Here is a 24619-nt window from a genome sequence, read left to right on the forward strand (position 1 = left end):
CCCGCTCAACAATAAAAATGGGTAGTTCAGTTGACTGCTTCGGCAGTGTGTTAAGTCTATTTGATAAACTCTATGCAATGCAAATAAACTAAGTAAACAAATGTAACTGCTGCATGAAACACATTTTTTGAAGCTAGAATTAGAAACATATAACTTTATTTCTTACAGTGTCTTCCGAATGCTTATTTATACTTGATTCCTCCACTTGACCAGATAATAAAATTTAAGATCACATCAATGGACAGGGAAACCACATAGTGATCATCTTACACAGTTATGATTAATGTCTTTGTGATCATTTTAATGAGAGGAAGCACATTTCTTCCTTCACTTGGAAACTAAACACCTGAAGATCCAGACAGCTGAGTCCAGTCCGGACCAATCCGGCGCAAAAAGCAAAGCTGTGGATCTGATTTAAATGATTGAATTATGAAAAGAGAAAAAAAGCAATATGAATTCTATTTAGTTGAAAAAAAGCCACAAATCCTTTGACTCATTGGGATATCTATCCAAAGTAAGATCACTTGTGGTATTTATTAATTGTGATTTAGTGTTTTTGAAAGAACCCACAAAATCATGAACCCTACAGAAGCTTAAATTGTGGTAATTATATATACTTAAATTATAAGTGTAATAACAGTGTAAACTAGTTTTGGGCCATACTTGGGATCACAGATCAAATTGTTAAAACACCAATCAGTACTTAACCCTACTACAATAACCTAAACAACAACTCAATGTTGTTCCTGCAAAAGGTATGGATGCAACGATCACTTTTCCAGTGTAAAATGGTGAAAACAACAAATTCTCAGCCCAATGAGTGTCTGAGTGGAGAGGGTGTGGTTTGGTCCAACTGCCATAGCAACATCCCTGTCTGCGTGGCTGACTCACACACAAAGAACGTACCACGATTTCTAATATTTCCATTAATGGGAAGGTCACTGTGCTGTTTCTGGGCTGTTTATCTTACGAATTGATAGTAATACAGCTTTTATTGTTTTGATTGTTTGAGAGAGGATGCATCGTGTGAAGTTTAGTTTGTGTACTCCAAAAAAACATCGTCCCAGAAATGATTTTATAACACTCATTTTCTTTTGGAGCAGCCAAGAGACCCAGCGTAACATTTTAATATAAGGTCTGTGCAAAATTTAGGGATAATCTTTGAGAGAGTAATGAAATAGATTTATTATCTCTACACTTCAAATCACCTTGTATTTTTACATTTCTTGAACTTGTATTTATTTATTAATTTATTTTAGAAAGTAGCAATTTTGGAGTTGTTTGATGTGATAAGTTTCCCAATCGGACCAGAAGTAAGTGAGCTAGGCCTGTGGGAGCAAAGTGGTTCAGTACAGGTGACAAATAAATCCTCATAACTCAAAAGCAGGGCATTTTTATTTATTTTTTGCATAGCACTCAGGAAAACCAGCTAAATGTTTCGATATACTGTAAGCTTTGTGGGCATATGTGCAAAATTAAGGTGTGTGTGCATGGAGTTTGCATGTTCTCCCCGTACTTGGTAGGTTTCCTCCGGGTACTCCGGTTTTCTCCCACAGTCCGAAGATATGCAGATTAGGTAAATTGGTGTTCTCAAATTACCCGTAGTGTGAGTGTGTGTATGTATGTGTGCCCTGCGATGGATTGGCGCCTGTCCAGGGTGTATCCTGCCTTGTGCCCTAAGTCTCCTGGTATAGGCTCCAGGTCCCTGCCACCCTAAATACAAGATAAAGCGGTATAGAAGATGAGCCATGTCCCTCCAGAATAGAGCCAGAGGGAGAGCATCTTCTTATATGGGAAAATCATATTGGCTTGTTTAAGCTCTGGCCAATACAAAAATAGAAAAAGAGAAAAAATCAAAAAGGGGGCAAAAAAAGCCTTTTTTTTATTGTACACACACATTGGAGACCCACCTCAGCGTCTGAAAATGAATGAAAATTAATTATTATTATTATTATTATTATTATTATTATTATTACTTAAAATATGTATATAATATATTTATATAATAATATAGAAAGATGTATTAAATAATATATTATAATAATAATATTAATAATATAGAAAAATGGCTGAAAAGGGAATGTTTGTTATAATATAACTGAATATAGTGTGGCGTGGGTGGGGTTTGACAGACGACCATCATGCTTTGCGGGAGGGGTTATGATGTGTTCACCGTGTTGGGGAAAGGTGTTTGGGGTAGTGACTTCGGCCAGGTTGTGTGTGTGTGTGGGTAGATGTCTGTTTAGTGACGTGTGAAATGTGCTCCAGTTCAAGCTAGTGGTGAATTGGATGTAGGCTCCTGAGTGAAGGTGCTGCTCATGCCTTACATGCTGCGTGCTTAATAAAGTACTCCCAGCCATTGCATTGGGTAGCAAATAAGCTCGCTCGTCTCTCCAGCATTCTTCCCGGCGTAAAAACGCTACAATAGTAATTAATTTCTACCATAGCTGAAGACTAAATGTAATAAATAATAATTATTTAAAAAAAATCTATAAATGCAAAATTGTTAGTGGTTTCAAATTCCAATGCTATGAGATAAATGAAAAACTCCAGGACTTTAGGAAAAAAATAAACTTTGAGGTGGAAATAGTGGCATCACCCCATGCAGTTATTTATTTTCCCCTAACTGCACAACACAGAGTATTTTATGCTTAAAATAACCCATGACTTGAAGATGAAAAGGGCCAAAGAGTGAGGTTAGATGTTAGTAGTAAGGAACAGGTCTGTTCACACAGTAGCATAAGTGCATCTTTGTCATGGTGTGACTGGATGAAGATGAGTGTTGAGCTGATGAGATGAGCAGAGAATTGGACTTTTCCAGCATATTGTAAATAAGCACAAGTGTAACCTAGGTGTAAGTGATTAAGAGCAGTGAACTGACTTAATGCAAGTGGTTAAGGAAGAAAGTGTAGCGTAATTAAGCATAAGTGCATAGTAGTCATAGTGCGACGTGATGAATGGAACTCAGCAGTAAGTCATAATGCTGGCTCATAACCTCCTGTTGTTTCTTCATGCAACCTTATAGACATCACTCCACTGGTTCATCAAACTGACAACATGTCCTTCACTGAGGTTCTAGCATGGCCCTAAGGTGAGATCTTAAGGTGAGTTGTAGTGTTTAGGCGCTCTGGTGGGCCAAACAGCTCAGAGTCTTTCTCATTCCTACTTTGTAGCTCTTTAGATCTTTTCAAGATCAACTCACAGTAATTACCTGTTGAGTCCAGTGTTGATAGGCTCAGTCTTCAAGCTTGTCTCTGATTTGCGATTTTTTCCTTTTAGAAAGGAAGATGTCCTGGTGCCATGTGGCGCTCAGTTAGACAGGACAGGAACTCTTTCCTGAGGACAGGCTGTGACACTGGTGGCTGTCTCAGAGTGTTATATTAATGATGACCTTTTCAAAAAATTTTCTAGGGCTGGTGACGGATGGCTCCTTAATCGAGACATAGCTTGTGGACATCGACCTTTTTACCCTATGCTGGAGATGAGCTTGAAGTGGGTACGTTGCATATGTATAACTGTGGAGTTGTGGGTAGCTCGCTGGTTAAGATGTTGGCCTACTTATCAGGAGGTCCTAGGTTTAAACCTGACTTTGTCTCTGGTCCAGGAGTTGTTTGAACCTAGGAATGCAACAGTTGTAGCTCATTTGTAGGTGGTAGCTCTTGATGCACTGACGCCAGCCTCACTCCACTACTTATGAAGCTCTCTTAAGTTTCTATTTTTCTTGACAAACTTTTTTGCTTGTGCACCTTTTTCCCTTCCAGGCAACTTTCCATGCATATGCTTCAATGCAGCTCTCTGTGAACAGCCAGCCCTGGCTGTTCACAGAGTGCTGTTTTGAAGCATATACATGGAAAGTCATGACCTTCAGTGATGACCTTCTGTGTCTTACGCTCCTTTTCAAGGGGGTTGATGATCGTCTTCTGGACAACTGTCAAGTCAGCAGTCTTTCCCATGTGTGTACCAAACTAGACCAAGAGATACACAGTAAATACTGATACACCAATATACTAAAATATACCTTTAGGAAAAAATATTAAAATAAAAATTTATATAATGTTTAAAAAAGATTTTAAAAAGTTATGACCTCATGAGGTTACCAAGTACAGGGGGATGGGGCTTATCATTTTCAGGCTCTCAATACCCTAAATGTGAATTTATAAGTTTCAAGTCTCCACAAACCTATTTTAATATTTTTTTTCTTTATCTCATTATATATTCATGATTTGAATGTCTAAATGTGCCTTTGTTCTTTGTATCATGATAAAAAGTCTGACATGTCCATTCCTGCAAATTTAGAAAAACGTCTAGAGTGCGGAATTTATTCAGACAACTGAAAAAGCAATCGAGATGAGGGTCTGCCGAATGGTGTAACCCCTGGTGAGCTTCCATTACAAAGAACTGATATCTCAATGGGGAGGTAATTGAAGAAGCTGAAATGAATCATACTGTACCTCAGTGTGATTAGTGGATCCTTTTGAGAGCCCGCACCGTGTTCTTTCCCAACAGGATACGAAGATATAAATAATAAAACTGTGTATGTCCTACTGCGAGGAGAATTAATGACCAGCTCAAAGACATATCACGTTTATCATACCCTTCTCTATAAAGAACTGACTGTGTCTAAAAGTAAGATTTTTTTAAAAAAGTTTACATTTTTATGAATTTTTGACCTCCTTTCATAGGTTTAAAATTCTCAAAACCTTCTACACCCAAGATTATCTTTATAAGAGCATTTAGTAGAAATTATAGACATTAAAAAATCTTTAATAAATAAAAATATAATCCTCTATATTGAACATCAGGTTCAATATGTGAAGGGAAGGATAACATAACGACGTGAGTCTAGTGAAGGGCAGATCCACTAGGAAATGCACCGCGCTGTTCATAACCGGCAGATCCATAGATGGCTATGAGTTCTGAACTGCCGAATCTGGGGTCACCCTCTATTTAAGCCACCGATCATTCTGTTGCACCAGGTAGAGAGCGAAGACAGTTAGAGGCAAAGACAGGTAAAGGGCAAAGGCAAAGACAAAGAAAAGTTAACAAAAAGAGCCTGTGTCTAAGAAACAGAAAGCAGCATTCAATGCAATAAGCATGCTCTTAAATAAAATTCAAAGATAAACAAAAGAGAGAGAACTGAAAAGAAACTAAGTGAAAAGACACAAAAGAAAAAAAAGATAAGGCCAGTAAAGTGATAACCTTGGTTAGAGGAGACGAGAGGCTTCTTATTTCAGTTTCCAAAGCACCGCCCTGCCCTCAGAAAAGACAGAGGAGTTTTGTTTCCAGTTTTAATTCTGTTCCCTTTGAGTTCTAATTAATAAACCTCTGGTATCTCCGAATGAAAAGGTCTTCCTAAAAGTGCACAACTACTGTACAGTACTCTCACACACTCACATTTCACTGACCCTCTCTAAAACCCTGCACCAGAGCTCTTACATTTATTATTACATCTTGTGACGAGGTAGTCCATCACAAATGATAGTGTGAATTTTGTGTGATTTTCCAAAAAATGTAAAAATCCACCTCTTACAGACTAAATCAGTCATAGCTGCGGAAGATCCCAGGTTCAAACCCTACAACCACCAAGTTGCCACTGTTGGGTCCTTAAGCAAGGCCCTTAACCCTCAACTGCTCAGATGTGTAATGAGATAAAAAAGTCGCTCTGGACAAGAGCATCTGCTAAATGTAAAATATAGCAAACTTATGCTTTGAATGTGATTTTATAGCATGTCAAACAAAGTAGTGGCAACAAATTAAATCAAGGAATAGTTTGTTTTGTTTCACACAAAACTCTTTTAATTACAAAGATTGTTGAAAATCATGATTACCTTTATAAGCAACACAAGAACTTCAGTGTACAGCATTATTTACCAGTTTTAGTTTTATTTCAATACGTGATGTCTGCTCCCTATCATAGTATAGATCTGCACCTAAAGCTTCCTACACACAGTGTTCTGCTTGGAATTTGTGCGGCTGTGTGTTATGCTTTGCTCAAAATGGGAAAGTTTAAAGCTTCTAAAGTTTAAAGCTTTAAATTAAACACTTTGTTAAATACTACCTTGTGTGTCAGAGAATAATAACTTGTCAAAATGAGTTAAAGTCCAAAAATGGCTTTTATCTTGTCTTTATATGAAGCTTTTTATATAGGTTATATTTTTACATTAAAAGGGATAGAACATAATTAACAGGGACAGGGGATAGTCTTAAATTCTTACCGGTACTATGTGCAAAAGGTGAGGAAAATAAATAAAAGAGGTGACGGACAGTCCTGAGAAGCTTTCAAGATTTACTTTATATTTTCACTTTTTTTGCTTTATAATATCAGCTCCGTTAATGACCAGGTTCTGAGGTTGAATCCCAAATAGCATTAAATGTAAAGCTAGTAGGAAGTAGAAATGTAGGATGTGCAGTCACGAGTAGTGCCCTTGATTAGGAGTTAGAGAGGGATTTAGGATTCAAACTAGCTTCTTGTGTTAGAAGCAAGTTAGCATTGTAGCTCTCTTTAGCTGTGAACAGGACAACATAGAAGCAATTAGGAAAGTATGGAAGCAATTAGGAATGACTTAGAAGCAATTACTAAGGAGACAAACTAATGTTTAAGATGACAACATTACTAGATGTGTTTTCTTGCTGAAAGTGTTCCTGTGACTTGGTTTTGGCAGGCAGTTGCTCTCTCCTCAGTACTGTGACACATACATACCTACATTCACCCATGCTGTGACTGAATGTTAATGAATTAACAATTTTTAGAATGCCTGGGACACCAGGTGTTATGTATAATTTAATGACCTAGTGCTTTTATGCTCTACAACATCACTTGTGCAATGACTCTCATCCAATCAGATTACTCTGTCAGAACTTACTGCTTTGTAATATTCCTTATACACATGCCAATGTTCACATACTTTTTAGAAATCATAGTATGGCAACATGAAGACATGAACATTATTATAGCCAAGTGCAATATTAGTGTATTTTTCGTATCCTTAATGCTGATTAAGCATCAATACGGAAGTTGAAGATGTAAGTCTATCTCCGTCCAATGATCTGAGGAGTGACCTTTCTCCTCTATAATTAAGTCCCCCTCTCATCTGCTTCTGCCCATTAGATCTCAGTCGAGCAGTGAGAGAACAAATTATAGCCTTTTTACTCTTTCTTTCTTTCTTTCTTTCTTTCTTTCTCTCTCTCTCTCTCTCTCTCTCTCTTTCTTTCTCCCTCTTCAATTATTCCTTCCTTCCCAAGTCATTGTGTCTTTATTATATTAAAAATTTGCATTTTTGAGTCACAAGAGTGTAAAAACGCAACAGAGGGAGAATAAAGAGTGTGATAACAAAAGGGAAAGAGAGCGGAAATGTTCCTGAACAGATTTTGGTGAATCACACAGATGGTAGCCATGATGTCACGATGACGTTGCGGTGGATGTGATCTGCTCTCATAGTTACTGACTCAACATTAATGTAACATTATTATCCAGTCTTTTAAATGATTAACATCACTAGTGTCATTTCCTACTTCCTCCACTTCTGAGCTGGTTAGTCATCTTCTTCAGAAAAAAAAGTTAAGAATTTAGATTTTATATATATATATATATAAATACAGGTTTTACAGCCTGTTAGTCAGCATCAGCTAGACAGATGTTTAGTTTAAAGAATTTTGCAGAAGCCCTTATCCAGAGCAACTTACATTTTTTATCTCATTATACATCTAAGGAGTTGAAGGTTAACTTTGCTTAAGGGCCTAACAGTGGCAACTTGGTGGTCATGGGGTTCGAACCTGGGACCTTCCAGACCCTAGTCTAATGCCTTGACCACTACCCCTGACACATCTGTTTTATGAATAGTGATATAAATTAAGCTTTAGTCAGTTTGACAGAAATTATTTATTTTCTTTTTCTATTGGGCCTTTATCATAGGTTACCGCATCAGATCATTTGCTCCGCATGATGTGGTAATGGTTTGATGCCAGTAGCCCTACCTGTTGCAATCCTTCCACTTCCAAACTGGGCTTGGGACCAGCACTGCATGCAGTGGCTTGGTTGTAACTGGCGTAGGGTGAAGGGTCTTTCACAAGGACCCTACAGTACCGGTGCTCGAGCCCCAGATTTGCAACCCAGAGCCACTACTGCCCAAAATTTTGTTCTACGTAATAAACTAAAATATATATAGATTAAAATATATTGCTTTTGTTATAGAAAGCTTATCAGCAACTTCTGCTAAATTCATTATTCATTTAAATGTACTCTGATTTTAACATGCAAACAAGCCAGCAGACAAGATTGTGAACAGAAATGCAGGAATATAATAATAATAGTCAGGCATTCTGGAGAAGCTGTGGAGTAGTACAGAGAAGGCATACAATGATGAGATCATTTCAGCAACATTATTCCAGCAAATTAAATTCGTAAGATATACAGGAAAGTTGCTACAGGAAATAGCACAAGATGTACTCTGATTGTCCACAACATTATTACTACCCTCTTAATATTGAGTAGGTCCCCCTTTCTTAACAAAAGTGTTCCGACTAGATCAGAGCAACAAGTGGTCCGATGAATTAAAAACAGTGAACTAACGAGAGGGTCATGGGTGGCCCAGGCTTACTGATGCATTTGGGGGGTGGAAGCTTGCCCGTGTAGTGTGGTCCATAGAAGTTCTACTGTAGCTTTAATTGCTGCAAAGGTTAAGGCTTGTTCCAGTAGTCATAATACACAATGCATGGCTGTTTTGGTGGCATAAAAGGGGGACCTACTCAACATTAGGTGGGTGGTCATAGTGTTATGACTGATCAGTGCATACAATCTTTGTGGCAAACATCTTTGAAACTAATAAACTCTTAAATAGGTCGCTATCTTAAATAAGTCATAAAATTTTTTTGTTTATCTTAATGTGTTCATCCGTAGCTTAGCAGGCTAAACTAATTGACATTACATTTTTTGTCCATTGCTTGAACACATTTTGCAAAACTTGGCTCATGGTGCCAAAACTCTACACACAAGGAAGTAAGGAAAAACACTGGGAAATAAACCATTCACATCTATGCCAAATACAAACTCTGCCATCAAAACTGAACAATCCTTTGTCAAAACCTCACTTTGATGACTAAATGATGCCCACTTCCACATGTCAATACACTCTCATATCAGCGGCAACACACTAGTCTACTTTATATAAAACACTGCAGTCTTTCACTTTTACTGTTTTTATATAGTTACAATTCCAAATGTTTCACATAATTCCAAAAATAAAATACTGAAATCAAAATACTGCAATTACATTACAGTAGTGAAATTTATATGACAGGAAATTCAGTTAAAGCAAAAATAAAACAAACTGAACTTCACACAAAAGAAGTTACATGTATGGATCCTGCCGTCTGTCGGGGTCGGGCCACAGGACCTCGTCCACATTGCAAGCAATATTTTCTCTGGCTAAACATCGGGGAAAAAATCCCCTTGTGTGTCTAATCCATCCCTGAATTGACCTGATTTCAATATCTCCGCAGGCCTGTTCCATTGCTTGTAAAAGTGGCATTCGGGCGTGGGGTTGGCGGTCATATACGCGCCGTCTCCATGCTGAAAAAAACTCCTCTATAGGATTCAAAAATGGGGAGTAAGGGGGCAAGTACACCACTTCAAATCCTTCATGATTAGTAAACCAGTCTTGGACCAGAGCAGCCCGGTGGAAACTAACATTATCCCACACAACAACAAACCTGGGCTGCTCTGGTCTATTCTGTATGACTATGTCATGAAGACCATCAAGAAATGTGAGTATTTCTTGTGTATTATAGGGCCCCAATTTGGCATGATGGTGCAGTAGCCCTTGAAGGCTAATGGCAGCACACAATGTAATATTTCCTCCACGTTGCCCAGGGACGTGCACAATTGCCCTTTGGCCAATAAGATTACGCCCCCGTCGTCTGTTTTTTGTCAGATTGAATCCAGCCTCATCGATGTAAATACACTCATGAGGCTGAGCAGCTCCATCCATGGCGAGCATTCTCTGCAAGAAAAAGTACATATTACTGTACTGTACAGTACTGTATGGATGGCATTACTCAAAGTACACAACTACACTGATACACATACAGAATTGAACCACCTCATCACACAGGGGCCTGTTTAGCTTTCTGAATATACAGTGTCAATGTGGTACTGATCCAATGGTACAGACTCAGCTATTTGACTGCTCCTCTTTTGTATTGTTAATGTAGAGGACTGAAACACTTACCTGTACGTAATCACGTCGAAGTTCCTTCACTCTGGCATTGTTCCTCTGAAATGGAACCCTGTACAGTTGTTTCATTGTAATATGGTGCTTTGTCAAGATGCGTCTAATGGTGGTAATGCTTACTGTATTTATATTGCCAAAAACCTGTCTATCTGCAATTATGTGACTCTGTAGCTGGTGGAGACGGATCGCATTATTTGCCCTGACCATGTCCACTAATACAAGTTCTTGTTGTTCAGTAAATAGGCGTTGACGTCCACCGCCAGTAGGTCTTCTAATCATTCTGTAGAAAAAATGCAACCAGAATTTGTAATTGTTTTCTTCTATTTTTCAGTACTGTACAAACTGTATTTTACTGTATTTACTGTACTTGTATTACAGTACTGTAAAACATCTCAAGACATGATTATATGTTTCACAAAACAAGGAGCCACCCTTCAGTACAGTACTGGTGTAACAGTACATGTACATAACATATACATGTAAGATGAGACAGTACTGTAAATACTCAAGCTACATTACTGTAGTAGAGGAATTGAAGACATACCTGTTTTCCTGTCGGAATGTCGTTATGATGGATGCGACCGTGAAACGGCTAAGATCGGGGTGGACTCTCTGTCCAGCTTCCCTCATAGTCAGACCATGGTTTATGACATGGTCCACCAAAGTTGCCCTAATGTCATCAGAAATGATGGTCCTTGCACGGCCTCTTCGTCCACGTCCTCCTCTGCCTCTGCCTCTAGCTCTCCCTCCCTCCATGCTGGCAAGTTCTCCAAAATGGCTTAGCTAAGGCCTTTTTGTAGCTGACTGATTGGTGTTCAGTTTTGTTAGTAAATGTTTTCAGGTGTGTGTCTAATTGTTTTCAATGACAGACTGTGTTTTGTATTTTGAATAGATGTGTTTTCCCAATGGTACTGCGAGATTTCATGTTTGAACAAAGTGTCTTATGTATGAAATAGTGTGTTGTGAGCAGGAGCAAGTGTGTTGTAGAAAGGAGCTAGTGTTTTGCAGAATTGCAACCAAAGTGCAAAGCAGCACTTTTGTTTAAGGTATGGTTACACTTTGTTTAAGGAACAGCCACAACAACTTCAAGTTGGGTTCCTTTGGTTTTAGCATCTGTCAATAGTGTTTAAGCAATTGGTAAAAACTGTAATATTCATTAGCGATGGCTTAGTGATTAAACCTTCGAAGTCAAACCTCAGGCTCTTACCCCTTACAGTCTTGGCTACGTGCATGCTTATATTTCATTCAGCTTGACTTAGAAAGCAACATCTGCAATCGCTTAAATGTAATGAGAGATGAGATCAGATGTAGTATCTGATTATTCTGATGTGTTAGGTTTCTCTTGGATCTGGCAACTTACCGGATTTAGTCAAAATTGAGGTAATTGGGAAGCAAACTTTCCATTCATTCCTGCATGTAGAGTTGTTTACAATTCAAGTCACAAAAGGACTGCAGGCTTTACTTTCAAGGGCAGCACTGGATATGAGTGTGTGTCTGCACAAGTGTAAGTCTGTGTGAAAAAATACAAATGTAATCATGATGGTGTAAATAAGTCATAATATGGTTTATTTTGCATCTTTTATGCAAATAGCTCAAATATCTTCTTCATCAAGATAAAACAAAGTTCAAGGTTATGACTGGTTATGGTTACTGAGGTAACCAGTTTAAGGTTACTGAGTTTAAACTCTGGGTTACTGAGTTTAAAGTTTGGGTTGCTGAGTTTAAAGTTTGGGTTGCTGAGTTTAAAGTTTGGGTTACTGAGGATAAAGTTTGTATTACTGAGGTTAAAATTTGGGTTACTGGATTTAAAGTTTTTGTTTGTTAATTTAAGGTTTGGGTTATGGGGTCAAAGTTTGGGTTTGTGAATTTGAGGTTTGGGTTATGGGGTTAAAGTTTGGGTTATTAAGCTTCAAGTTTGACTTGCTGAGGATAAAGCTTGGGCTACTGTGATTGAGGTTTGGGTTTATGAATTTAAAGTTTGTGTTTTTGAATTTAAAGTTTGGGTTTATGAATTTAAAGTTTGTGTTTTTGAATTTAAAGTTTGGGTTTCTGAATTGAAAATTTGGGTTACTGAGTTTGAAGTCTCGGTTTTTGAGTTTAAGGTTTGGGTTACTGAGGATAAAGTTTGAGTTACTGATTTTTTTGAAGTTGTGGATTATTTATTTTAGGGGCACTGGAGTTAGGGTTTTGGTTACTTGAGATAAGGTTTGGGTAGCTGAGGTTAAAGTCTGTGGTACCAAGATTAAGGTTAGGATTACTGAATTTAATTTTATTAAGGTTAAGTTGTGGATTTAGTTTGAGCTTACTGTGGTTAGGGTTTTGGTTACTGGAGATAAAGTTTGGGTTACTGGGGTTCAAATTTATGTAGGTTGGTGTTTGGCTTACACAGAGTTACTGGGCTTAAAGTTACTGCATTTAAAGTTGAGATTAAACTCAGGTTACTGAGTTTACTGGGTTAGGGTGTGAATTCTGCTCACCATTTTGAACTCATTTATTGCACATGTTTAACTTCAGGCAAATACAAAAGTACTGCCAAAGTTTCATTAAATTCTGTCCAGCCAGTTTGTGTAATGCTGTGACAAATATCAGACATGCAAACAGACAGACAGACAGAATTTTCTGAGACTGGTTTCTGGTCCTCCAATGTGAGAAACATAAAGAAATCACCGAAATAGCGAATTCCGATTATTATACAGACAGAACCTGACTTTTATTTATAGAGATTCTGCCCCCTATACAGTGCACTTTATTTACGAGTCTCAAAAACGTGCGTAACCATGGAAATCTCTCTGGGAAGGGGCGGGGCGAGTCCAAGCACACTCCCGGGAGAGCGCTGATTGGTTAATGCACCAGGTGACGGGTGAACAGTAGGAGCGCGCGGCCAGCGGTAGTTTTATCCAAGCCGAGCGGCGGGGCGCACATCTTACTCGCGTTGCGCAAGTGCGTGAAAGTAACGGGAAAGTCGCTTGTGGAGATCGTAAACGCGTCGGAAATAAAGCGACACGCGCTCTCAGTTCATTTAAAAAAAACAAAACGAAAGTCCACTTTCACTAGTGTTTAATCAGCAAATAAAGCAGTGCGCGTGCTCTTCTTCCGAGCGCGATGTGAGCCCAGGGGATCCAGTTGAACGGAACAAGCAGGAATCATGTAAACACCGCAGCCACGGTGGGGTTGTTTGTTTTTTGTTGTGCGTTCTCACTCCGGGGTGCAGCCATGATTCCTCCTGTTAACGCGACGCAGACCGACAGCGACGGGAGCGAGAAGGAGAAAGAGCAAGAGCGCGCGCCGGAGCAGAGCGAGCCGCCGTTGTCTCCGACATCCGCGAGCCAGCACGAGTCCAAGGTAACAGGAGCGAGCGCGTGCACTATACCCTCACCGCGCGCGCAGAACTTATTCAGTCACGGAACATTAAACTTAATAAATACTTGCCATCTGTATGTTTAAATCTATCTATCTATCTATCTATCTATGTCAAGTTATCTATCTGTCTGTCTATTAATAAATATATATGTCTATTTATCTATCTATCTAAATGTATAAGTCAAATTCTATCTATCTATCTATCTATCTATCTATCTATCTATCTATCATCCTTAGTTTTACAGATTTGATTACAGGTGTTTTGTAGTTAATATAATACTTATTAATAAGTAATAAAACCACATATACACTCTAAGCATTTTAATATTTGTGTTAAGTGACCTCACAAAATTACTCACTTTATTTTTTTTCTAAGCTGTTTTTGGGTTTGCCAACAATGCAAAAATAAGCCAATATTTAACGTAATGAGAAATATTTATATGTAGAAATAAATCTATAAAACCATTTTTAGACACAGGATACGTAACATTGCTGACATCATCAGTGTCTGTCATTTAGACATTTTCACATTGATGCCAATCTTCCTGACAAGATGTATTCTGACACACCTGATTTTATAATGGACACAACCATGGTACAAGAGCGATATTCACCATATTCTCAAGATTTTACAACTGTGACATGTGTGTAATGTGTGAGGCCAGGTATTCATTTTTGCACTATTGCAAAACAATTTTTTAAACAACACAGTAATGCATGGGATTGCAGCTAGGGTTGCCAGATAACACCGATAAACTCGAGCTGAGGCAGATTTGAAAAAAAAAAAGACAAATGACAAATGTTCCATCCCAAGATGATAAAAAGTAGCCCTGTTGGGAGGAAACATGAACTAATCTGACAACACTGCTGAGTCACAGCTTATAAAGCATCTCATCCTAGACTTTAGTGATTGGAAGGGCCACTTTACATAAGAATGTCCCACACTAATGCGTCAGGATCTTGTGCATGCCTATTCGTTAATGTGACTGCATGCAATTCAGACTTGTGCTGTGTTCGAAAGTGAACTTGTAAATGGTATTGCATTAGACCTAGTAAGATTACGTGACCAGGGCACTTGTTTAGACATGAAGACGACACATTCAAATACTGTCAGTTTTTCTGAAAGAAAACAAAAAAAAGGGTAAATCTGGGTATCTAAGAGATCACAAGAAAGTTTACTGTAGCAAAAATTATCATGATATTGATATCAAATCTTCATAATGCACAGTTTTCCTTATAAGAAGCAGTGGTGGCTCAGATTGTTAAGGCTCTGTGTTACTGATTAGGAGGTTGGCGTTTTAAGTCTTAGCTACACCAAGTTGCTGCACTTGGGCCCTTGGGCAAGGCCTTGGGGTTACGGTGTGCTCCAGAGGTGCTGTATCATGGCTGACCCTGTGCTCTGTCCCCAGCTTTCTAACAATGATATGATATGATATGCAACGAAATAACTTCGCTGTGATGAATAAAGGCTTAAGTAACTATTAATTAAATCTTTTTGTTGTAACTTAACAGCTAGGGACAGGAATCACCAGGGACAACCTGATGCTATGTGTATTATCATGAAACCTAAATGTCGATTCAATATGTTGATAGTATTGTAATAGATTCTGTATTAATTTATTTATTGATTTTGTTACAATTCTAAACAAACTCACAAACAAACATAGGACTCAGTGCTACCGCCAGTGTGTATATAGTTAAGCCACCTGTAGGATTATAGAGGAACTGCAAAATTTTAGCACCTCAAATGAAGACATATATAAATTAATTACAATGAATTATTAAACTTTAATAAACTAAGAAAAAAATTAGTTTAGAGTCGAAATTTTTTTACTTCAGTAGTTTATTTATTTATTTATTTTATTGTTACCTGGTGTGAGAGTAATGGATCTGAAAGGTCATAATAATCCAGTTGTGGTGAAGCTGTTTAAATGGGGAAATAAACACATGCACATTACATTATAGCAGCTTTAAATAATCATTTCCTTATTATCCTTTTACTTTCTTGTTTAAAATTAATGACTAAAAAATGTAGCTTGTCATGTTCCCTAGAAACCTGAAGGTGTATACACTTCTGTTCTGCAGACTAGCATGTTGCATGTTGCATCTGTTTATTGCTAACATTAGATCATATGGAGCATCTGCCATCAAGTCCATGTGAATGAGTTGTTACAATAAAAACCATTGTTTTTTTGTGTGCATTTATTTGAACCTGTAATTATTGGATATTATTAAGTCAAAACGAGGAACCTTGAAGTACAAACAGCTAGCTGCTTTTCACTTCAACGAACCACACTTTTATGCTCTTACAGTAGCGTAGTGACGATATTATCTAGTTGACAAAGACAAGGGTTGGCAGAGTTAATGCTTATTGTTTAAATCACTTTTCCCAAAAAAGAAAAAGGCTTTTCATATTGAGTGAAAAGATTTATTTTCAGCTTCGGTGTGACGTGATTCCTAATGTCTTTCATTTTATGATGCATAAATCGAGCAGACGAGTCAGATGGATCTGTGATGTGGTAGGCGAGCTTGTGGGATGCGCTTTGTCACCCGTATTGGCGTTTTTGGCTGTTTTACAGCTCTCCGCCAACTAACTGGGTCAGCTGTGGCCTCGAGTGCTACAATTAGCCCGAAAATATCGGACAGGTCAGTAGAATTAGACTCGTACACTGTCTGGTCAAGTTTTTTTTTTCTTTCATTGTGTGTGACTGTTTTGTAAACACTACATGCTTAGTGTGTGACAAAGTTTAAAACATTATCACAGTACTAGATTTAATACAATTTAGAATCAGGTTAGAGCTTGAACCTTTCATAGATTTTTTTTTTTTTCCAGTGAAAAGGATTATGGGATCATGTTCTGTGAGAAGGTCACCCCTTTAAATTTGCCCAAATTAAGGACTCATTAATTATAGCTGGAAAAATGCTGCCTGGTTAGGCTAAAAAAACACTTCATACTGCGAATACTGTGGTAAAATGTAGATTTCATACAATAGTAGTAATAATTTACACTGCTGTTAAATCAGTTCCTATTAGTCTTTTATTCAAGCTCTGTGCAACAAACAAGGCAGAATAACAACATAGTTCCAACCGAGCAATCTGACTGAAGGCTTTCCACAAATGCTGATAATAGAGAGTAACAGCACAGTGATGTTTAACTATATGCATCACTCCATGGCCATTCTAACTGTCATTAAGAGTGGGTGAAAAGTGAACAGCAGCCTGCCAAAATCAATTCAAAACGTTCAAATCCAGTCACAAGAGCATCTTCAACTAGAAAACACATCTGATAACGTAATGTCACAGCAATTTGTAATTGCTTCTAAGTTGTTTCTAATTGCCTTAGAACTGTCTGCATTATTTTATTTCTAGCTACAAAGCTAACACACTTCTAACACAAGCCTGAATCGCAAATCCCTCCCTATCTGATTGATTTAACACTATTTAGGATTGAACTCTGGACACAGGAAGTTAACAGAGCTTTTGGCTTTATAGTACCAGTATAAATTTAAAACTACTGTTAATTACACTGTTACCTGACGGTCGCCAGCACCGCCGTTATTTAGTTCCACCAGTTACAGAAGTTTATGTGTTGATGGAGCAAAATAACCGGTTACATAAAAGAACAAATCATGTTCAGTTGCTAATAAATGGTGGATGTGGAACTGTTGTACTGATTATCAGCACAGCTGTAATATCGTCAGTATTCAGGCTGTCCCTTTGTGCCTACGATGGCATCAGAGTTGTGCTGATATTCAGTACAATTGCTGACCTCAATAGCGATCATGCTAAATGTAGCATAACGTGACCAACCTAATGTAATTTAACCTTATATAACTCAGCTTAACATAAAATAACATGAGTCTTATTATGCAAAGAAACATACAGTATCATAACATAACAGTGTAACATTACATGACATTATATAACTTAACAACTTAGCATTACGGATGGTAATCACGAGTCACAACCCGATACAATATTATTACGATACCTAGGTGCTGTGATAATATTGAGGTTCTTTATGATTCATAATGTCATGATTTTATAAATATCCTGATTTTATGTAAATTTTTTCCTAATTTGTTACGATGTTTGAACAGCTTGATGATGGTGAACTGAATGTAGCCCATTTCTTGTGCATTCCTAGTATAAATGTAATAAATCAATCAATGTGATGATAACTGAATGAGCAAACAAAAGAATCACGATTTATAACCGAATAGATTCATTCCCTCTATAATAACAGTACATGTAACTTAACATAGCATTATATTACATGACATAATATAATGTAGTATTTTATAACATTACAGAACTTTGTTACATAACATCATAGGACATTTTACTGTATAAACGTAACAATGTTACATGACATATCATTACCATGACATTACATAATGCTAATTAACGGAACAAAAAATTGCATTACGTTTGTGCGCCTCAAGAATTTTTTTTGTGTCCAATTTTAGGGACTGTTCCTTAGTAACTGTACTGCAACAATGGCCCCCGTGAAAAAAAAAAAAAAGGTAAAAGGGCTGTTGCAGTGTGGGAGATTAATCTGTTTAACGACAATGCAAAGTCACTTTTCCTCGAAACCCTCAAGGAGGCAAAAACAAGTGTTATTGGAGAGAAAGCTAAAAAAAAAAGTTCCCATCAGCCCCATACACACCTTTGATGAGCTCCACCTGTGTCTCACTGTGGCTTCTAAATTTAAGTCCTCTATGTAGTTCAGTCTGTGGCTTTGTCCTGGGTCTGTCGTGGTTATCCTGTGTCTACTGTAGGTTGGGCTCTAGTTTGTTCTTAAGGCGCTAGTTCATGCTCCTAGTCTTCTGGATTTGTCTGTTTGTGTTGCACTTTATAAGGTGTCCATACTAAATATGTACGCTGTCTGCGGCCTTAAAAACTTGAGAATCACATAAAATAACGGAAAATAAAATGTAATATTGCATATTATTACAAATGTAAAAAATACCTTGCAGTATAAGAATATCCTAACGTTAAAGATCAAGGTCGTCATTTTTTAAAAAGTAAATTGTAAAAGTCTAAAACTTAAAGAAATGAAAAACTAATAACACTTAAGATCTAAAATGAAAAGATTAAAAAGTAAACACAAACAGTATGAAACACCTGAGCTCAGGATTCTCATGAGCATGTCCATGTGCATTTCCTCAGGGCTCTCGGCTTTCATCCCACAACAACATGCAGGTAAATTTGTTAAAATGTGTGGGCTAAAGGTGTGCGTGTGTGTGTATGTAGGAGCTAATTACTCCAGGGTGTATTCTCACCTCTTGCCCAGTGTTCCCAGAATAGACTCTGGATTCACCATTCTAATAAACTCTGCATTTATCAGTGAAGTCTGCTCCAATTATTGTGTGGATATCAAGATTAAAGCAGTTAGGGTTTCTCTCAGCACTATCGTAGTTCTCCAGCTTTATTTTCACAATTGAGTTGCTATTACTGATATATTTTCTGGATTTTACTTGACTATTAACCAGTGTAATTTTACAGTCATTCATACTGCGTTTCTCAGTTTCTCAGTAAATGTAAAAAGCCAGTAGAGATTCATATTTGTGTTTCTCTTGTTCAGCTTCTTGGCCCGAAATAATTAAATCAGAACTGTTCCTGCTTAAGTAGCAGAACGAATGTTAAGGGGAAATGTTTTGGCTAATGGATGGTCAGAATGAAAAGGCAATGCTCTAATACAACATTCACAACGACAACAACAACATGTTTAATCTTCAATGCCGAATGCATCATTCATATGAAATGTAGAACTGACTCCAGTGAATAGCTTTATGGTGAAATAATTTCATTAAGTCGTCGCCTGGGAAATGAAGTGACTCTGTTTGAGCTTCGCCATTACAGCTGTCGTTTTCACAGGCCGACGCTGGTGCCATCTGTGTGGATGCGTTACTGCAAATTGCTGACACCAGTAAAGGAAATTGGCGTGTCTGCTTCCTGATTTAGCTGGGTTAAAGACGGGCTAACAAGGACGGCGTGTCCTTTAGGTACATATTGAAAGACTTGGGGATGTGGTGTTCAGGTGTGGGCAAAGTACTGTACAGATCCTGTACTTGGGTAAAAGTAGAGCTTCACCAGGGCAAATATTACTCAAGCAAAAGTAGAAGTCTTTAATTTGCTCTTTACCTAAATAAAACTACAGAGGTATACCTTCAAATGTACTGAAGTATCAAAAATACAGGCCTTATATTAGCTCACAGTAGCCTAAAAAAAATCAAAATCAGTAAAAAAAATCTCTCCCTCTTTCTCTCTCTCTCTCTCTTCTTCTCCCTCTTTCTCTGATTTCTGATTGCGAACGTGCTGTTTACGTCTCTGTCTGCATCTTTTCCTTTGTGTCTCAAAGGAAAGGCATGTCACATAATTACGCGTAATAGTCAGCAGGTGGTCAAGTTAAAGCTTCAAATACAACACACTACTGTCATTATGTAATACAATGTCATGCAGAAATCTATTTAAATAAAAGTGCAAATATTTGCTATACGTTTAAGTGAATCCTTGAATAAAACTTATCAGGTGAAGTACAGATACGTGAAATCAGTTACCTCCCACCTCTGGTGGTGTTAAAATATTAATAAAGTGGTGGTGTGAAGAGTTAGTGATATCGGCTTATAGTTGCAGCATGTCCTGAAGTGTTTTATTTCTCTTACACTACAGCAGTTTAGCAACAATGGCAAATTTTATTTGTTAAAGAACGACACAAGATAGTTTTAATTCATTTATAATTAAATTTTATTTCCTAAAATGTCTACAGTCCCAGTTCTCACTTACGTTAGAGCAGCTCTTAAAGATGGGAAAAAATTCATTCAAGTATGAATCGTGATTCTTTTAGTGCAGATTCACGCATCACCACACTGACGCTAAAATAGATTTTTTTTAAACCATTTATTATAGAGATGAACTGGTCGATAGGTCTGTTCAGGTTTTTATTCTAATCGGGCATGACAGGTGATCAGCCTCAGATTTAAACGATTCTGTACAGAGTGCAGAAACGTCTGAGTGGCAAAACAGAAACATATTTTTATGCCGTTGCATTATCAAAAATTTGTGCACGTTAAAAGCCTCCGGTCTGACTTTTCAAAGCCACTCTTTAAACACGCTTAACAAATTTCAAAACACAGTGAGTGCTAATTAGTCTAAAATAGTTTGTGTTAGAAGCCCCGCGTGCTCACTGTCAGGTTGAGTTTTGAAACTTTGCAGGCATTTGAAAACATCGCCGTTCGGTTATAATCCTGCAGGTGGCGCACTCTGTAATATTTACACATTTTCATGCCGTGGTAGAAGTTCATTATTTGCTAAGTTTGTTTATAAACAATAATAAAGGCAGATGACAGAGATACCTGCTGCTTAGTGTATATATATTTTTTTGTTTCGTTAAAATTGAAGTTAAATGTTAAATGCTTTATTGAAGTTATTTTGTATTGTTTAAATGCTGCGCTTAAGAAAACGTAGGAAACATTATAAATGTTATAAGGAATGGGCTAAATTTAATTACTCATTAAACTTTTTTGTAGGTTTAAAATTCTAACAAAACCAGGGAAAATGTAATATCACATTTGAATATTTATAAAATGGTGATATTTATAGAATCACAATTTTAATCGAATCGGCACTGAGGTATCGTTATAATATCGTATCCGGAGGTGACTGGTGATTCTCATCAGCTATATTGTTCCATCATCAGCCTTTCTTTTTAAGATAATAAAACAAAAAAAGATGTATTTAGGATGTCTGGATGTTACAGCATTACCTCTATTATCAGTTACACCTTCAGAGTTGTTTCATAAAAGAAGATGAAATACAAAGAAAAAAACTGAAAACTCCTAAAAAACTTAATCGATGGGTCAAAAACGTCCATGAATTAAATCAACCAACAAAAGATTCATTAAATTGATTATGCAATTTATCAGTCTTTTATTGGTTAATTTCACACCAGTTGTGTTTGTGAATGTATGTGTCAGGTTCTAGACTAAGTGAATAAAGGTACAAAGTTAAAAATGCACCAGTGTTGGTCTAATCTGACCCAGAATCAGGCTCTGAAACAAAAGTCCTGCACTCAATTACACACTTAAATGCAATTACACTAAATTACGCATGATCTTATTAGACCACCCCAGACATCCAGCATCTGCACTTTTATATAAAGGTTTCAGATTAAACATCGGATCTTTATCTTATCTTTCTGCGAGAACAGAAGTTTCTCATGCACATTCTCCGGCCCTCCAGAACAAGAGCCGTGAGACACGTGCGTTCTCCTTCCCATGTGGATGATGCCACTGTTTGGGTTAAGCTCGTTTTTCCATAAACAATGAACAGCCGTGTGGGGAAATAACTCATCTTTTGTTTTTGTCCCAACTCAATTTCTGCCTGCCGTCAGTACAGAAATACCTGTGTTGCATTTTTTTTTTTTACAGCGAATTGAGAGACAGAACCGTTTAATTTGTGGTGTTTGTCAGACTGAGGGACGCAGACAGGTTTTTTAGTACGCTAGCACATCATGAGAGCAAAAAGTGACAAAGAGTAGAGAGCTGTGAAAATCTCTGACAGGTAAATAACATGATGCTAGGAAGTCACTCAGTAAATCATTAAATAATTAGCGAAGGAAGTAGGAATTTTAGTAAGAGCAAGTAAAAGTATTTCAGTTGGACGTTGTTTAAAAATGTGGCAAATTAGCCTTAAGCAAGCATATGCGACGTATGCATGAATAATCCCACACAGTCTGGCACGTCGTGACGAGTGTTTATTACAACACCGTAATTCAACACTGATTCTGATTGGTCAAAAGGTTTTGGTGCATTTTCTGTAACAGCAGCTCTTTTGAATGGACATATTTGAATATATGAGGGACGTTCAAGTCAAATTGGGACTTTTGTTTGTGCAGAATAACAGAACATACTGTACTCCCAAAAATGAAAACTCCCTCTATTTTTCTATATAAGGTAGAAAATTTTCTCAGTACACCAGAGCAATGATCGGACTGCCTGCTTCATTTACATGTGAAACACTGGCCTCCCAGGAGCTCCTTTAGTGTCTTAAACATGTGGGAATGGTTTGGAGCGAGGTCAGGACTGTCGCAATAACTCCCAGCCAAGTTCTTGTAACGTGACAGTGTTGTTCCCATAGTTTCTCAGTTTTCTCAGAGAGATGCGTCTCTTCCACAAGTTAGCGACAAGGCGTTAAACTCGCTGAATGATTGCAGTGGGCTCTGATTTACCTCAGCTGAGATCGTACATCCAGGACCAGACATATGGCTAGTCCAAACTTTGCCATCATGATTTACTTTGTTACTTCTGGAGGGAAAACAGAGGTTGGTGAGGGAACCACTGTATATTGCTGCTATAGCGTAAGTGAGAACAGGAACTTTGCAGACCTTCTACAATGTTTAATGTAGCTATAAACACATCACACAAAATCTATGATGTGTTGTTTAGGGGGGCATGCTGATATACAGTAGCAAATGGATATTTCTTATTTAATCTTGAATAAGCTATGATAAGTACTTTATTAATAATTATATTTACTTATTAATGTTTATACTTTAGAGCTACTTAATGGGAACAAATCATTAATAGCTTGATTGTGATTTTTTTTTCTTCTTTAAAGCACATTCGTCAGCAGTGTATTTACGGATTCAGTGTGAATTAGTAGTTAGCAGTGTGTGTTAGGTGTACACAGAACTGTGCAAAATTCTTCAGAAGCCTCATTTCTTCATATTTTGCTTCTAACGAGCCAGACTTTCTTGTATATATTAATGTAATCTTGAGGAACTGTTCTCCAGGAGTCCTGAAGGACCTTTTTTGGTTTCTCTCATTTTTGGCAAGTTTTTGTCTCTCATTTTCAATCCAGGTAAAGTTTTGTGTTTGCTAAGCCACACAGTGATTTATGAACTATTCATGCATGGAAAAAAAACATCTTAGGCAGGCCGGTGATTAGTATACTGGTGATGCTGAATGCTGAGCGGTTGGAACAGACGAGAGGGGAAATGAGGTTGCTGCTGATTGGTTGCTGATTTTTCAATTGTATCTTTAGGCACTTTGCAGCTTGTCACAGTAAAACATTTGTTTCCATTCCTTCAGTTTAATTTGAATTATTAAATTAAATTAAACAAGAAGAAATTAGGGGAGCTCAAGACATGCAAAAAAAAAAAAACATTTGTCATATACGATTTACTCTGTGCTATGTTTCAGCCACAAGCACACATCTTTCAGCACACACTCTGTATCTCTCATTCTGTCCACATGCAGGCTGCACTGTTTTACAGCTCTACAGACTGATTGAGTTATAAAACTTACTGTGTGTGTGTGTGTGTGTGTCTCCTACTTGTGCCCTCTATCAGCAGCACATATCGTGAATGACCAAAAAGAAAGTTCTGCCACGTAAACCTCAGACACACCAAAACTAACTGAGTCAATGCGAAGTGTTAGTCTCTAAGACAGTTTTCATGTGTCACTATTACTGAATTAAATCAGTGTAACAGTTAAAAGTGATATATAGTCGACCCCCACAAAATCGCGGTTCAGAGTTCGCAGCCTGAGTCATTTGGAGATTTTTCCTTAGAACCTAACTAATGTGTTTACGGAAACCGACGCAATTTTGTGGAAACCACAAATATCCTCTGCAATTTTTAATGGCTGTTCTGTGGTTCAAAATATAATTGACTAATTTTGTAACATAAGTAGGCGAAACGGCCTACCGGCGAAACCGGCCTATCGCCTTGCACCTCCAGGGTCCGAGTTCAATTCCCAGTCAGGCTTGATTCCCGTCTCTGTGTGCATGGAGTTTGCATGTTCTCCCTGTGCTTGGTGGGTTTCCTCTGGTTTTCTCCCACAGTCCAAAGGCATGCAGATTAGGTTAATTGGCGTTCCCAAATTGCCCGTAGTGTGTGAATGAGATGGATTGAAACCCTCTCCAGGGTATACCCCAGACTCATGCCCTAAGTCCCCTGGGATAGGCTCCAGGTCCCCGCAACCCTGTATACAGGATAAAGCGGTATAGACGATGAGTGAGTGAGT

At 37.7% G+C, this 24619-nt stretch overlaps 1 protein-coding gene across 3 annotated transcripts in view; it reads left to right on the forward strand.

Moving 5' to 3' along the window:
- Positions 1-13189: 13189 nt before the first annotated feature.
- Positions 13190-24619, forward strand: part of stac (SH3 and cysteine rich domain) — a 63325-nt gene continuing 51895 nt past the window's right edge. For all 3 annotated transcript variants that reach the window (XM_053509518.1, XM_053509519.1, XM_053509520.1), the window contains exon 1: positions 13190-13571. In XM_053509518.1, the coding sequence (XP_053365493.1) occupies positions 13443-13571 (129 nt within the window). In that variant the 5' untranslated portion in view covers positions 13190-13442. The remainder of the gene's footprint in view (positions 13572-24619) is intronic.

The sequence above is a fragment of the Clarias gariepinus genome, chromosome 13, assembly GCF_024256425.1.
Source record: "Clarias gariepinus isolate MV-2021 ecotype Netherlands chromosome 13, CGAR_prim_01v2, whole genome shotgun sequence".
Classification (NCBI taxonomy): domain Eukaryota; kingdom Metazoa; phylum Chordata; class Actinopteri; order Siluriformes; family Clariidae; genus Clarias; species Clarias gariepinus.